This window comes from Eleutherodactylus coqui, chromosome 7 (genome assembly GCF_035609145.1).
Source record: "Eleutherodactylus coqui strain aEleCoq1 chromosome 7, aEleCoq1.hap1, whole genome shotgun sequence".
NCBI classification, from domain to species: domain Eukaryota; kingdom Metazoa; phylum Chordata; class Amphibia; order Anura; family Eleutherodactylidae; genus Eleutherodactylus; species Eleutherodactylus coqui.
Window position 1 is genome coordinate 77,111,383 of NC_089843.1, and position 15,292 is coordinate 77,126,674.

Here is a 15,292-nt window from a genome sequence, read left to right on the forward strand (position 1 = left end):
TACTACAAATATCATGTTTTTCATGATGAAAGGCATTTAATCCCTCCTTACCAGGCTGCTCTTATTACATCAGTTGAATTTACAATAGCTATATAGAATGGACAACACATGTATTTCTTAGTCATTAAATGGAGTCATTTTGAGTTCTGGTTGATCTTTGCTACTATATATCATTAACGCACTTTTCTGCTCATATTATAAAAGCTGCATGTGCTCATGAATGAACTCCGTTCTCTTAAATTGGATCTATCATCAGACTATGGTCTTGTTTAAGGGGAACCTTTCATCATCTTTGAGCCCCATAAACTATGTTATAGGGCTCAAAGGTGAGGGAATGGAGAGTCCAGGGATCTTTTTAATTCTTACTGGGTTTCCCATTCTATCGCTTTGTCCCCGTCCTTGGTGTGCGCACAAAGCGTGACTCTTCCATTCATCTCTATGAAAGTGGTAGTCTGCAGAACCGTCTAAAAGTAATCAAGTCGTGTGCACGCACCAACTTCATGGGAACACAGTGCTGGAATGGGGCACCCAGGGAGGATGAAGAACCGCTCCCTGGATTCCCCTTTCCCTCAACCTTGAGCCACATAACTTATGGGGCTCAGGATAGGTTCCCTTTAAGGGCAGCATAGCATGGGCACAGGTCCTAATAGTCTACATGGCGCAAAAATATTATACTGTGTGGCTATTAGGAGCGATCAAAGAATACAGTGGACATAAAGCTATAAGTCTGCTTATATTCATGAGAGGTGCTCTCCCCCCTTTCATGCTCATGTCGAGCTGCCATGTATTTGCATACATAGACACAGCCTGTCAATCACTGCTGACAGGGACGATCAGAAGGAAAGGCTCTCTTTATGAAAACAGTTTACTGATAACTATCGTTATTCTTTGATAGCTCCTATTAGCTAAATGGCACAATATATTTTGCTGTTTGGGATAATAGCAGAATCAAGCTATCCCCGCACTATCACAGATTCTCATTATCACCTCAAGCTCATAACAGTTTGTAGAACAGACCACAATACTGTGCAGAAGCAGAAGGGAGGAATGTGCTTTAATGTACCCGATTCTTGGAGTTCGCTGTATAAAAATACAATGTAACGCATGCCTTTATAGGAGTGCATTATCCCCACATTCGGGGTCACACAAGGTCATGCACAGTACATCAGACCTAAGGGCGGCTTCACAAGAACGTGATTGTGCGTTCAATCCGCAGGAAATAGAACCCATTGATTTCATTCCCAATTGGGTTCATGCCCATTTTTCTTTTTTGCGGAAAAAAAATGCAGCATGCTCTATTTTAGTGAGAATTTGTGCACCAAAGGTGCCATAGGTGTCTATGGGGGTATGCCAATGCGCACACAATATCCACGTAATTGCACATTATGCTGCCCAATTTTGCAAGAAAAAGAACACATCTGGAGCTAATTAGGCATCGTGAAAGGTCCCCAACAGTGAAAAAATGTACAGTCAACTGTGCAAAAATGTGCACGAAAGCACAATGCTCACAGCATAATTACGTTGCACTAACACGTGAGTTTTTGTGCATACACCTGTGTGTATGAGTGTCGATACACATTAGATAGTTGTCGGTCTGACACCCCCATAAACTTACACATTTAGCTTGACCAAGCATGCATGTGTCCTGCATGGAGGGGAGAATTGTGTTGTCAGTCACCTCTAATGATGGCTTATCTTATTAAAGGGTTTTACCAGAATTTCAGGTTATCTCTTATTCACAGGATAGGGGATAACTTGCTGATTGTTGGGTGTCTCAGTACTGAGACCCCCGCGATTTTGAGAACGGGATCCCATGTTCTCCGTCCTTCTCACTGCGGGTTACTGCATCCCTCATAGTGAAAAATTAAACTGAAGAGAGCACTGGTCATGAACCACACTGGCACTTCATTAATTTTCAGTGGGACTGCCCAGATACTTCAGTGGCACCCACTTGGGTATTTCTATCACTCCCATTGAAATGAATAGAGCACTGACTGCACATGCTTGGCCAGCACTCCATTCAGAGTGATGTCACTGTGGGGGAGGAATTGACACCCTCAGCAGTGACAGGAGTGCGGACCTCCAGATCGGTGGGGTTCTCATCATTGAAACTACCACCAATCAGCAAGTTATCCCCTATATCCTATATACCCTAAATCCTGTAGATAAGGGATAACTTGTTATTCTGGTACAATAAGGAACTAAGGAACAAAAGGTAAAATTCCACTGCCCGATCCTTCTCCCCCCATATAGGGACTGTTGGAAGAGTGTAGGGAGGTCCTGTCAAAATATATCGAAAGGTTTGGCCAATGCATACCTTATGTGTATGGGCCAACAAAGTCTGCACAGTATTTCACCTGTTAGGCGAGAAGCTGCTCTTTGTACTGTGACTGGAAGGGCAGAAAATTGGAGCCACGCAGAAAATTAGTTCACGCGGCACTCTCCACTTGTGGTCATTCATCAGGTGGCATGCCCGAGTGGTTAGCCCCAATGATCCTCAAAATACAAAGTAATGGGTCAGCATTCCAGAATAGTTCATACAAGTTCATTGATCCATATCAAAGACAAACAGCACTGTCAGATATAGGTTGTGGCATAGCGACATTTCAGGCTTGCTCCCATCATCAGGCTAGAAGTCGTCAATGGAGAAGTCACCAGTGTGTTGACCACAGTGGGGCTGCAGCACTGGATCCCAGCGGCGGCAGAGTAAATAATGCTCAATTTGTTATTTTACTACAATCAACCCCATTGAAGGGATGTTGTCCGGCAACCACACAACCCCTCTAAGTAGGGGGTCTGTTACATATTTAGCACTGAGCATGACTTACTGTACCAATGCTGAATATATTTCTATATCACTGAAGCTTCCCAGAAGACATGAGAGAAGGGGAAATAAGAAATATTGAAAACCTATAACAATGTAATTTAATTTTAGGAAGAACAATGGAGCATTTAACAAATGAAGGGCGAGATCAGTGTTAGATGGTCATAAGCAAGGACAACAACTGTAACAACGCACAAGGGACAGGATGCTGCTCAGTTCCTCGGAGCTCTGTCTCTGAGATCTCAGACTTGAATCCTATCTGAATCAATTCTGTTTTAACTTGTATTTTGCATTCTTCTTCAGACAATGTTGAAGATGAATTGGAAATGGCCACAGTTCGGCATCGCCCGGAGGCTCTTGAGCTGCTTGAGGCACAGACAAAGTTCACAAAGAAGGAGCTGCAGATTCTCTACAGAGGATTCAAGAACGTGAGCTTTTTAATGTATTCGATTTTAATTATTGAGCCGTTTAATTAAACAAAAGAAGGTTATAAAGACCAAGAAGTCTGTGCGAGGAAGATATTTTATGGTGAACATTTAAATATAATCGGGCCAGCATATTGTCAGAACCCTGGAAGTACACTAGTGAACCATTAATGTATATTTCCAGGGAACTAGACAAAGACAATCAAGTGTCTACATCACATTGTTAGCTAGAAATCCCATGCCTTATAATTCTCATGGAAACAGGTAGGGCTACACTGTTTCCGTAACTACCATTCACTTCTTTGTGAGTTATGGAAACAACATAGAACAGGCAATCGTCTGTTTCTGTAAAAATGGCCACCGGTGGTCAAGGTATACATATCAGCAGGGGCGTACCTATAGGGGGTGCAGAGGTAGTAGTTGCTACCGGGCCATGGAGCCTTAGGGGTCTTAAAGGCCCCTCTATCATACAAGAAAACACCAGTATTATAAATGGCACATTGAATGGTTGGGGGCCATGTTACAGATTTTGCATTGGGGCACCTACATGTAGCCTCTGTCTAATCTTCTACGTTTCTAGCTATGTCCCTATCTGTTAATGTTGCATCGATCAGCTTCTTAAGAGACCCAACAATGCAGAGGAAAGTTGCAGTAGGGCTCCCATGCTGAACCTTTGCATCTGGGTTCACAAGCCTTTAGCTACACCTCTGCATATGAGAATTCTTATTTATGAATGGCTTAAATGGGAATACTCCTTCTAAGGGTATAGAAGGGGTTATGAGATACAATAGTACTCAAACTTTGTTTTTAATGTCTTTTACTGCTATCTTAAGCTTTTGTGAAATCAAATTTAAATTAAGAACTTCCATAAATAACAAAACATTCAGTCTTTTGTCACATTTCCAGTCCTTCCTTTTCTACTCCATTAATCTTCAGCTTCAAGCTAAAGGAGTTGTCCGGCTTAAAAAAAAATAGCTGGCCATGGCTCCAAATAACAAAAGAAACTATGCTCACCTCATCCCTGCAGCTAGTCAGAAGCCACAATGTCCCCTTTCTGAACTCCTTTCATCATGGCTCCCAGCATATGAGCGCTAATGCCAGGAGAATTGGTGGTGGTGATGCAGCCTCTGATTGGATGTTGCAGTCACCTGATTTTCACTATCAGTACTGAACAGGATCACTGCACCTGTAAGCTGCTTCCCAGGGGGAGAAGGGAGGCGAGTATAGTTTCTTTTTGGTTGTTCTTTTGGTTATCTGCCCATTTTTTGACTGATGACCTATCCTCTGGACAGACCACCATTAGTTAATGGACAGGGGTTTGCAGCAAGGGGCCCCCGTCCATCACCTGTTTGTCCAGCCCGCTGTCCAGTGCAGTGAAATGGACATTGTCGTAAGCGCATAGGGGTGGAAGTGCCAGTGCTATGTTCACTCCCATTGCAATCAATGAGACTACCGTGTTGCTCCGGGACTTCTTGTTCCTCTTCTGGTGAAGACTGGTTGTGATGTCACTGACCAGCAGAGGAGAAGGAAGCAGAGGGGCAGCATGGCTTTGGCATTGATTGGGAGTGAAGCCAGTGCTTGCACTTCCTCCCCTGTCCGTTTATGACAATGCCCGACCCACTGCACTGACCAGCGGATAAGTGATCAATCAAAAAATGGGCAGACAACCCCTTTAGGTTGGACAACGCCTTTAACTAGTTCCTTTGTAAGGAAAACTTTCCTTGCCAATCTTCTCAGCATTTCAGTGCTACAAAGCAGAGAGGTACGTAACCTTCAGAAAAACCTAGAAGATGAAACCACATGGTCCATCATAGAAAGTTTTAGAGATACTTCATCCTGAGGATAAAAATCTAAAAGTAATATTTAGTAGTAGTATTTAGTGCTGAATTGGGGTACTTAGGGTCCATCAGTAAAATTATTTACTGAAGCTTATGTACAGCTATATGCAAATACAGGGTAGCCACAGAAAAGTACCCTGACACCTCACTGTTACAACAGCTCTCTAAAAGAAAATCCGTCTGGTGCCCATACCAACCAATCACAGGGCAGCTTTCATTTCTTATACTGCTGAGGTAAAATGAAAGCTGTGCTGTGATTGGTTGGTTGTTATGGGCAACAAAGACAGATTTTCTTTTAGACAGCTTTCATAAAAGGGCCGTGCCAGGATACTTTTATGTTTCCTAAGCTGTAGATCAGTGTTTCCCAACTCCAGTCCTCATGGTCATGTGTTCAGGATTTCCATAGTATTTGCACAGGTGCTGTAAGTATTGTCAGTGCCTCAGATCTTGCCATAGGTGTTTTTACTATAGGATATCTGGAAAACATGACTAATTGGGGTGCCTTGAGGACTGGAGTTGGGGAAACACTGCTGTAGATGCTATGGTGATGATGAGTATGACACAGTGTGTAGTTACATAATACATACAAATGGGGGCAGAGTTATTTTGCTAAGAAACGGAACCACATCACTGAATATGTATATATATTAGATCATTTAAAAGCTGAAAATACATAACTGCCACAATATTGTGAAATACTGTGCTCCCGCAGTGCAAGGTTGCGGGAAGAAGCTGCAAGATTAGTAATGGGGCTCCTCACAGCAACATTGAAAAGTAGAGCCTGGAGATGGAGGGTACTGGCTGTTCTGCGAATGTGCCAGCTAGATAAACTGTAGCCTATTACATTGATGTGTAGGCTGTCTGAGATGCTGCCTATCTGTAAGTGATGCAGTAAATGTAATACACCATGCACATTCCTTGTGTGGGGAATGGGGCATTGGGGGCCCAATCCCGGTTCAGCGTGCCCTGGGGGATTCATCTGTTCCCCATAGGCCATCCCAAGCCTCTATTTATTAATGTAATATTATTAAAGACTATTTATTTCAGATTTCTCTGGTGACTGATTAGTAGACCCAGTCGGAGAATACACACTGGATATTATTTATGCAGGTAATCCTACACCTGCCCCTTCATAATCCTACCTATTTTCAGTAACATCTGCTATTAGAACCTGTGCAACAGTGAGCACTTCTCCCCAACATCTGTGATGTTTGCTTAATACCAACATAATCACTGCCTATAACTCGATAATGGTCTCATTTACTGAATAGTTAATGACTACCCTCAGGAACAGTGCAAGATCAGACAGCATGATATGTGCAGATGCTAAGGAGGTGAAAGTCCCTAACTGGGTGTAAAGTTTTCTTGGATACATAACTTTTGGCCTTCAGGGACTGGTATGCTGATCTTTACACATTTTAGAAAAATAAGTTAAACAAATGCAAATTGAGACCCATGTGAACAGAGCCTGCACAACTTCCTTTTAGAAGGATCGTTGATCCAGGGATTTATCCTGATTGACAGATATGGATTCAGGAGGGAAAATCGGCTTCTAACTCATGGGGTTTTTTGCCTTCCACATTGGATCCACATTGCAGGATAATAGGCTGAACTGGAAAGCCATACACAGTTGAGTCAAATTATTATGACCACCTCCTACTTTCGACATCCGCAATGCATAACCCATGAAGGAAGTGATGTATTGTGGACTGGCTTGGTGGATATGTAAGGTGTGCGATAAGCTGTCTTCTTACATATCACTTATTGTCATGGGTAACAGAAGCAATTTATCAGAGTTGCAGAAAGAGATGTCTATTGTCTTTCAGGCCAAGGTTGGTAGTAATTTTCAAACCGTGCAGTTTGTGGACTGCTCATGTGCTGCTGTGGTGAAGTGGATCATGAGTAAACAAATGTTTATTCATCATCCCAGCAATCACCAAACACAGTCCATATGCACCCCACCTTTCCTAGTTATTATCTCTGCAACTTCTTTTACAGGACTTCCTTCATCTGTAACTCTTGTGGCATCTTTCCCAATCTCCACTTCTCTAGTGACCTTCTCTGCTTCAGCAGTTTTCCCTTCTGCCTTTTCTTTGGCCTCTTGTAGTTCAGATGTCTGTACAGCCTTTATCTTTTGCTCAGCCTTCAGTTTAATAACTTTTCTCTTGTTTATAGAGGCGATGTCTTCCCTCCAGACTTTCCCAGTTTTTACAAACTGTTCACCTGTAGCCCCCAGGTCACTTTCCCAATTTGCTATGCTTCAGCGCTTGTGTCTCATTTTTACAATTCTTCGTTCCTGACACCGGTTGTTGGGATACACTCTTGCCTTTACCTCATACCAGAGTTCGCTTTCCAGCATCATTATCGGGAAACTTCCAATAGACGTTCTTTTCTTGGCGAACTTTTGGAACAGCACCTTTTTCTCTGACATCACTTTCAGGGTGCATGTCAAAGTTAACCCTTCAGTCTCCTTCTTACAAGCCCTTTCTTCAGCACAGTCACATTCAGTGGCATATATCGCAGACCTGATTTTCTCCTCAGTAAGCTGCTGTTCACACATCTTCTGCGTCTTCCCCAGTTTGGATGCAAGCCACTGTTAGAGAACAAGCTCCACAGTAACATCTGCTAACTCTTTGCTGAAGACTTACTTTAACCCTCTCAAGTTTATCATAGGCAACTGTCTTCTCTTCATGCTGCTGCATTATAGCTTCTAACTTCCTTTGTATTTCTCTTTTCTGCTCTTCAACAGAATCCAAGCACACGTCACTCTTCTCCATTCTCTTTTCCAGATCCGACACCTCCGCCCGAAGTGTTGCAATCTGCTTTGACAGGTCTCTCTTAGTTTGTGCATCTTCCTCTAACCACTTGAGGAAGATATCTCTCATCTTGCATTATCTTCAGGTGTGCACTGAGACCTTCTTGCACCAACCTCTAAGACTCCTCACTCTGAGCTTCCAGCTCCCCCTGCAGTCTGTTCAGCTTCTCAGACAGCTCTGTCTGCACTTTGTCACCTTCAGTGATCTTTACTTGTAACTCTAGAAGCTGCATCTTGACTGTATTTCTCTTACATTCAGACTCCTGCTTGTCTTTCAATAGCACCTTCACCTGGGTCAGCTCAGTACATTCCTTTTCCACTGCCTGTTTGACCTCTTCCAAGGTTTCTTTCACTTTCTCAGCTTGCTCTAACAGTTGGGTCAGTTTCCCCATAGCTAGCACATGAGTCTGCTTAAGGTCCTGGATCTGGGCTTCATATAATTCAATTTCTTCAACCCGGCTTGTCTGTAGCTGGGTCAGCACTTCCTTACGACAAGCTTCTTGGCTTTCTTGAAGTCCAATATGCCTCTCAAGGCCTCTGCTTGCTTCTCTACCTAGCTACAGGCAGCATTCTCCATTTCCAGTTTTTCCTTGGGCTGACTTATCAGAAACTCCCATTCACCATTTCTCTTTGCTGAATGTATTTTCAACCTTTTCAAGCCTTGTTCACACCGAATTGTTTCTTTCCACAGCAACACCCTGTGATCAGCTTCCTCCTTAGCTAATCTCTCATGGCTCTCATTCTCCTTTAAGATAGCTGCATTCTCGACTTTCAGCTGACAATCTACCTGGAGAGTATTTTCACTTTCTTTCTGCATTCTTTCTGTTTGCTCCTCTACTAGCAGTCTTTGCCTCTTGGCTTTTTCTGCAAGCAAACACAAGTTAGCACTTTCTTTCTCTAACTGTGCCTCATCTGTCTCACTAGACACAGACTTTCATCTTCTTTTTCTTCTTTGCACCGTTAGTACTATCTGGCCTCTCTGTCTTTAAAGGCATAGTTGTACTAACTACCGCAAGGGCGTTGGCTGCACTTCCTATAGCAACCTGTTCACACTGTGACTTTATGTGGGGAACATTTCTATCCACATCATACACAGAAAACATCCCACCATCCCCGCACACAGTTCAGGGTTAGGGTGGACACCCACTTGCGTTTCATGAATGAATAGCTAAGGGCTATGTGTGATTGGCTGAGCGCTCAGCCAATAGCTAAGCAGTAGCTGCTATTGGTTGAGCCCTCAGCCAATCTGCACAAATCTTTCTTTCTATTATAACTGTCTGCTAACCAATCGGGAACAGGACAGTTGTCAGGCAGAGTTATGATTAACCTCTTCTTCTCCAATCAACAAAAACCCTTATCATTATTAATATACAAATTTAAAGATACATACACACATAACGCATTATGTAGTGACCACTGCCATTGCAGGTTGCCTGTCAAGCCATGTCTGTGCTGTAGATTGATAGTTAGCCTATCAGATTGCGGTATAATGCAATATTATGGTATTACATCATACTCCAGGCGTGATCAAGCATTCCTGGGACCAGAAGGGGCAGGGAGTATAATACCTGCAGTTGTTTTTCTCTGTAATCCCTCCAATCTGCCAGTTTGAGGTCCTGTTTTTGGCAAGATGCTGATGCAGTCTTCAGACTACCAAATCCCCACAGTGCATCGGTAATGTTAAACTATCAATACACTATACCTGCTCTCTGATTGGCCAGAGCTGCTCATGTGATCAGCACTAGCCAATCAAAAAGCAGTGCATAGTGTGCATTAGGTAGTTAAAAAATTGGTGCAGCCAAGATTGCTGAAAATAGGGCTCGCAATTGGCGAATCAGCATAGCAACAGAGAAGAACAACTGCAGGTAATATACCCCTACTTACCCTCGAAAAGAATTTTGTTCTGAAAATAGAGGGTTGTTTTAAAAAATCAAGGAATTATATTTACTGGACAATGGTCTTTAAATGAAAAATTCTAGATGCCTTGTTTTCATGGAAAAATCTACGTATAACTTAAAATGCTGAATTCTATTTTGGTCTTTCTATAGTTTGTTTTATATGTCAAGTATCATACCAGTTCTATTATGTCACCTGAATAACAAAAATGGTGGCAAATGTCACAATACAACTTTACCCTTGGAAGCCTCTGACCTATAACTTGGCCATTTAAATCCTTGGAGTGTATTTTTGTGATTAAAGGGCATGACCATCTCATGGCATTTACTAAATGAACTAATTTTGAGACATAACATTTTTATAGCGTCTACATGAAAGGCGCTCTGACAACACCATGTCGTCCACCAAAAGATGAAGATAAACAACTATTAAAGTAATTGTTCCTTTTGCAGAATAAAGTTCTAGTAAATTAATTTTTTTTATAGCAATCTTTCCTCAAATTTTATCTTTTCATTTCATGCTCGTTTCCAATTATGTTACAAGATAAGATCTTCATCTACATAATTTCCATAATAAACAACACTAAAAGCATATTCGTGATAAAATTTCAATTATCTACAGACAGAATAGGAAAAATAATGAAACTTGAATGTCATTGGAAATAATATTTACAGCGCTGAGTATAATGAATCCACTTTAGAAACAGAAGCAGAAATATGTATTTCGTATATGGATGTGAAATGTTATTTTTAGCTTTAACTGATCAAATGAGGTTCTATCTCTAAAGCTGCAGGTAGCCACCTCCATGGTCATCAGGTTAAACCCCCTGCCCAGTGCAGGAGTCACTAAAAAAACAGACATACTGTATGTCTGTTCAGCCTTTGTTTGAACACTTCCATTGAAGGAGAACTACCACCTCTCGTGGCAACCTGTCCCACTGATTGATCACCCTCACTGTCAGAAAGATTTTTTCTAATATAATCTGTGTCTCCTCCCTTTCAGTTTCATCCCATTGCTTCTAGTCTTTCCTTGTGCAAATGAGAATAGGGCTGATCCCTCTGCACTGTGACAGCCCTTCAGATATTTGTAGATAGCTATTAAGTCTCCTCTCAGTCTTCTTTTTTGGAAGCTAAACATTCCCAGATCCTTTAACCGTTCCTCATAGGACATGATTTGCAGACCGCTCCCCATCTTGGTAACTCTTCTCTGAACTTGCTCCAGTTTGTCTATGTATTTTTTTAAAGTGGGGTGCCCAGAACTGGACACAGTATTCCAGATGAGGTCTGACTGAAGGAAGAGTAAAGGGGGATAATTACATCAAGAGATCTAGACTCTATGCTTCTCTTAATACATCCCAGAATTGTGTTTGCCTTTTTGGCTGCTGCATCACATTGTTAACTCATGTTCAGTCTATGATCTATTAGTATACCCAAGTCTTTTTCACATGTGCTGCTGCTTAGCCCAATTCCTCCCAATCTGTATGTGCTTTTTTCATTTTTCTTGCCCAGATGTAGGACATTTCTCCTTGTTGAATACCATTCTGTTAGTCGCTGCCCACTGTGCAAGCTTTTCAGGATCGTTTTGAATAGCCCCTCTCTTTAGTGTTGAATAACCCTGGGCCCAGGAGAGAGTCTTGTGGTACCCCACTTGATACATTCTTCCACTTGGATGTGCAGCCATTTATGACCACTTTTTGAGTATGATCACTCAGCCAGTCCTGAATCCACCTAACAGTTGCCTTGTCAATCCCATAATTGGTCATTTTTTCAATAAGTATGGTGTGAGATATTTTGTCAAATGCTTTACTAAAGCCAAGATGTACTATATCCATCGCATTTTCCTGATTAACCCAGTGAGTGATTCTGTCACAGAAGGAAATTAGATTCATCTGGCAGGACTTGTTCATTACAAACCCATGCTGGCTCTGGTTAATTACTCCATTCTCATCCAAGTACTTGCATACATTCTGTTTGTTCAAAGATCTTTCCTGGTATAGAAGTCAGGCTCACAGGCCTGTAGTTTCCTGGATTCACCTTCTTCCCTTTTGTGAAGATAAGGACAACATTTGCCCTTTTCTAATATTCTGGCACTTCTCCTGTTCTCCAGGAATTTTCAAAGGTTGTAGCGAGTGGTTCAGCAATTACCTCCGCTGCTTCCTTTAGTATCCTAGGATGTAATTCATCTGGACCTGAAAACTTGAATTTATGTAAGTTAGCTAAGTGTTCCCTCACCATCTATCTGCTTACAGATAGCCTGCATTCTTTTATTCTCCCCATGACTCCTCTCACCATGAGCGCTTCCATAACTCATCGTTTATACAGCTAAGCGATGCAAAATCTTTCAGTTTTTATTAAAATTGCCCCCTCCTCAGCTGTGGTGATGTGGCACCTTAAAGGGGTTGTCCCATTTCTATCTGTTTAGCTGCAACTTTGTACATTCTGCAGTGGCCTGGCTTGGTACTGCAGGCTGACTCCTATTGAAAAGAATGAAACTCAGCCTGCAGTACTAATCCAGGCCACTGTACAATGTACGGAGCTGTAGCAAAACAGCTAGAAATAGGACAACCCCCTTAAGGAGCTTGCCTACCTTCACCTACTTACTGTTTCTCAGTCCAGGCTCCTCTTTGCTGCAGCTTTCTGTACATTTCTTACTGTAATGTAAAGGGCTTCTGATTGGGGTCTTGAGATGCTATAATGCTATAAGAAGGTTTGGATAATACAACATCCTTAAGCATCGTACTAGAGAATTGCATTATTTTCTTAGTATCTGCGCTTCTACTCTCTTACTATTGCGGGTCATGGATGAGACTGTCTTACTCTTTGTCAGTATTCTGGGACTGTACAAAGTTCTGGCAATGTTACTGCTACCAGTATACTGCTCAGTTGACAAAACCAACTACCTAGAGTAGCTGATTTCTCCTGCTCATTAGGAAAAGGTGTGAATAATAAGTAGATAATCTGCTTTCCTAATATAATAATATTTATAGCGACTCCAAAGGTGAAGATTCCCATTAATTTCAGAAATGAAAATTTCATTGCTGTAATGAAAAAAGAATAAAGTTTAAAATATACTTACACTAGGACTTTAGTTCACACTGGCGTCTTGTCTTTCCTTCACCCTGATGGACCCATTGACTTTAATGTAGTTCGTCAGCGTTCCAGTATTTTTGGCAGCAAGAATGTTGCTTTAAACTTGGAACTCGATAGCTCAGATGTGAACAAAGCCTTATTAATATCATTTGGCAATGTACGGATGGAAATCCAGATTTCACAACTGCTGCCATACCGTTCTCTCTGCTCTTGGCTTTCTATATCCTGTACAAAATGGTAATATGACATCCATAATGACAGTATGTGACCGCAACCATAATGTGTTGCAGTCACATGATCTCATCACGGACGCTACATCAACTGTGATCTGCTGTTACCGCTGGTCCCACAGACCTCTTCCCTGTAGATGATGCACAACTCTAACCAATACTTGTATATCACACAAGGGAGTTCTTCTCTGTTAGAGATTTGGTTAACTAACAATGCAGGACAGTGTGCAACCAATATAGCAGCTGGGGCTGGTTTGGAATGTTGAATTAAAGGAGTTAGATTATTCTTAGGAAACAAAGCTGTTAAGAGTCTATTGTTTTTCCAGTAATTAACCACTAGTGGCTGTTGTTTCACACTTTTCAGTTACATACTGTAATTTTATTCCTTGCCACTGGAGGTCGCTATTTCTACCCTTAACTTGGCCTTAAACAAGATGTTCGATGTTGCTGAGTCTGAAGCCATCTTGTTTCCTCTTTGGGCCTACTTAAGTTTTTAAAGTAGGCCTAAGCCTTGCTTAAGAATCTTGGCTGTAATCTGATTGCTTGTAGAAGGTGAGGCTCCTTTTAGGAACAGCTTGTAAGGAGCACAATCCATGAGGGTAGAGAACAATCTGGTAAAAAGGGCATGGGAAAGGAACTAGGCAGAAACAGTCACACATTACTCAAGCAAGGCATAGGCCTTCTGTGAATATATCGACCCTCTGTGCCTGGATGAACAAAGATGGCTACACCGATTCTCTGATTACCTAATGTACATGGTGCATTGGTATGTATGGGTAGTCTAAGATACTAATTGTTGCTCTGATTGGCTAGCACTGCACATGTGAGCAGCACTGGCCAATCAAAGCAGGTGTAGTGTCTTAGACTAATGATGCATACTAAAGCACAGTGTGAATCAAGTAGACAGAGAAGCTGGTGCAACCATCTTTGTTTGTCCAGACCTGGCTGGTAGCATTAAACAGGCCCAAACAGGAAAAAAGATGGGTTCTGAAGAGGCAACATCAACCATCTTGTTTAAGGGGGTGGTAAAGTTAAAATTAGAGGCCCCAGTGGCAAGGAATAAAACTACAGCATAATTCTTAAAAATGTGAAACAGTGGCCACTAGTGGTTACTTTCTGGAAAAACTAAATCTTGACAGTAAGGGTGGCTTCACACGAGCGTGTTTTTGTGCATACATAGGTGCGTACATAAGTGCGCACCCATGTACATGCAAAAACATGCGTGAATGCAGGTCCGTGCACTGTTTTCAATGGAGCCGCGGCTGCTGCCGGTGGCTCCATTGAAAACAATGGTCTGCCGACACCCCTGCATTGTTTTTCAGGGAAGGGCTTATATGTAAAGCCCTTCCCTGAAAAACAATGCAGGGGTACCGGCAGACCATTGTTTTCAAACAAAAGTTTTATGAAGAACAGAGCAGTCCAGCTGTGCTCTCCATACCCCGCTCGGAGCGCTCGGCTGTATAACAGCCAGGCACTTCAAGCAGAGAATAGCTGGATGTAGAAGACAAGCAGGGACACCCCGCTTGTCTTCTGCATCCTTCGCTTGGAGTGCAAGGTGATCCCTCAACGATTGAGCGATCACTTTGCTCTGTTAAAGAACACAACGATTATGACTCGAATATCGCTCAACAGATTTTTTGCGTGATAATCGTTGTGTCTAAACCAGCCATGTTGTCCCAAGACTTATCTTAATCGTTCAGTGAATGAAGGCGGAGCGCCCCAGGCATTTCTTTCGGCCGCCTACCTTCATTTACTGTGAACAGACAGTCATTCAGAAATTAACGACTGCCTGTTTACACTGACAACTTGCTCCCTGGTCGCTTTGTTTCTATGAGTTGAACCGAAGCAACTACTGAGCGATTCGTCACCCTGTTGGGTACCTGTGCCTACATGGGACAGTTATCACTGATCTTCAAACATTTAAGCCATTTTTCGGACTATAGTTGTCCCATGTAAAGACACCTGTAGTTTTTTTCTTTGCGTGGAACAAGAATTCAGTGTGCTCCGCTAGATATGTACAGTATTGAATACCATAGAGTGGCTTGTTGGCACCCTCATCCCACCCGGCACCCCGGATGTTGGTTTTGCTAGTCCTCTCTAGCTATGGTCTTACATGATATACAATATTGTATATTTCACTACTAGAAATCTAAAGTATGAAGTAAGCGGTAACAT

General features: G+C 42.2%; 1 protein-coding gene across 2 annotated transcripts in view; it reads left to right on the forward strand.

Annotated features, from left to right (window-relative positions):
- KCNIP4 (potassium voltage-gated channel interacting protein 4) overlaps positions 1 to 15,292 on the forward strand; it is a 606,250-nt gene that overhangs the window by 509,888 nt on the left and 81,070 nt on the right. For both annotated transcript variants that reach the window (XM_066574633.1, XM_066574632.1), the window contains exon 2: positions 3,128 to 3,252. In XM_066574633.1, the coding sequence (XP_066430730.1) occupies positions 3,128 to 3,252 (125 nt within the window). The remainder of the gene's footprint in view (positions 1 to 3,127; positions 3,253 to 15,292) is intronic.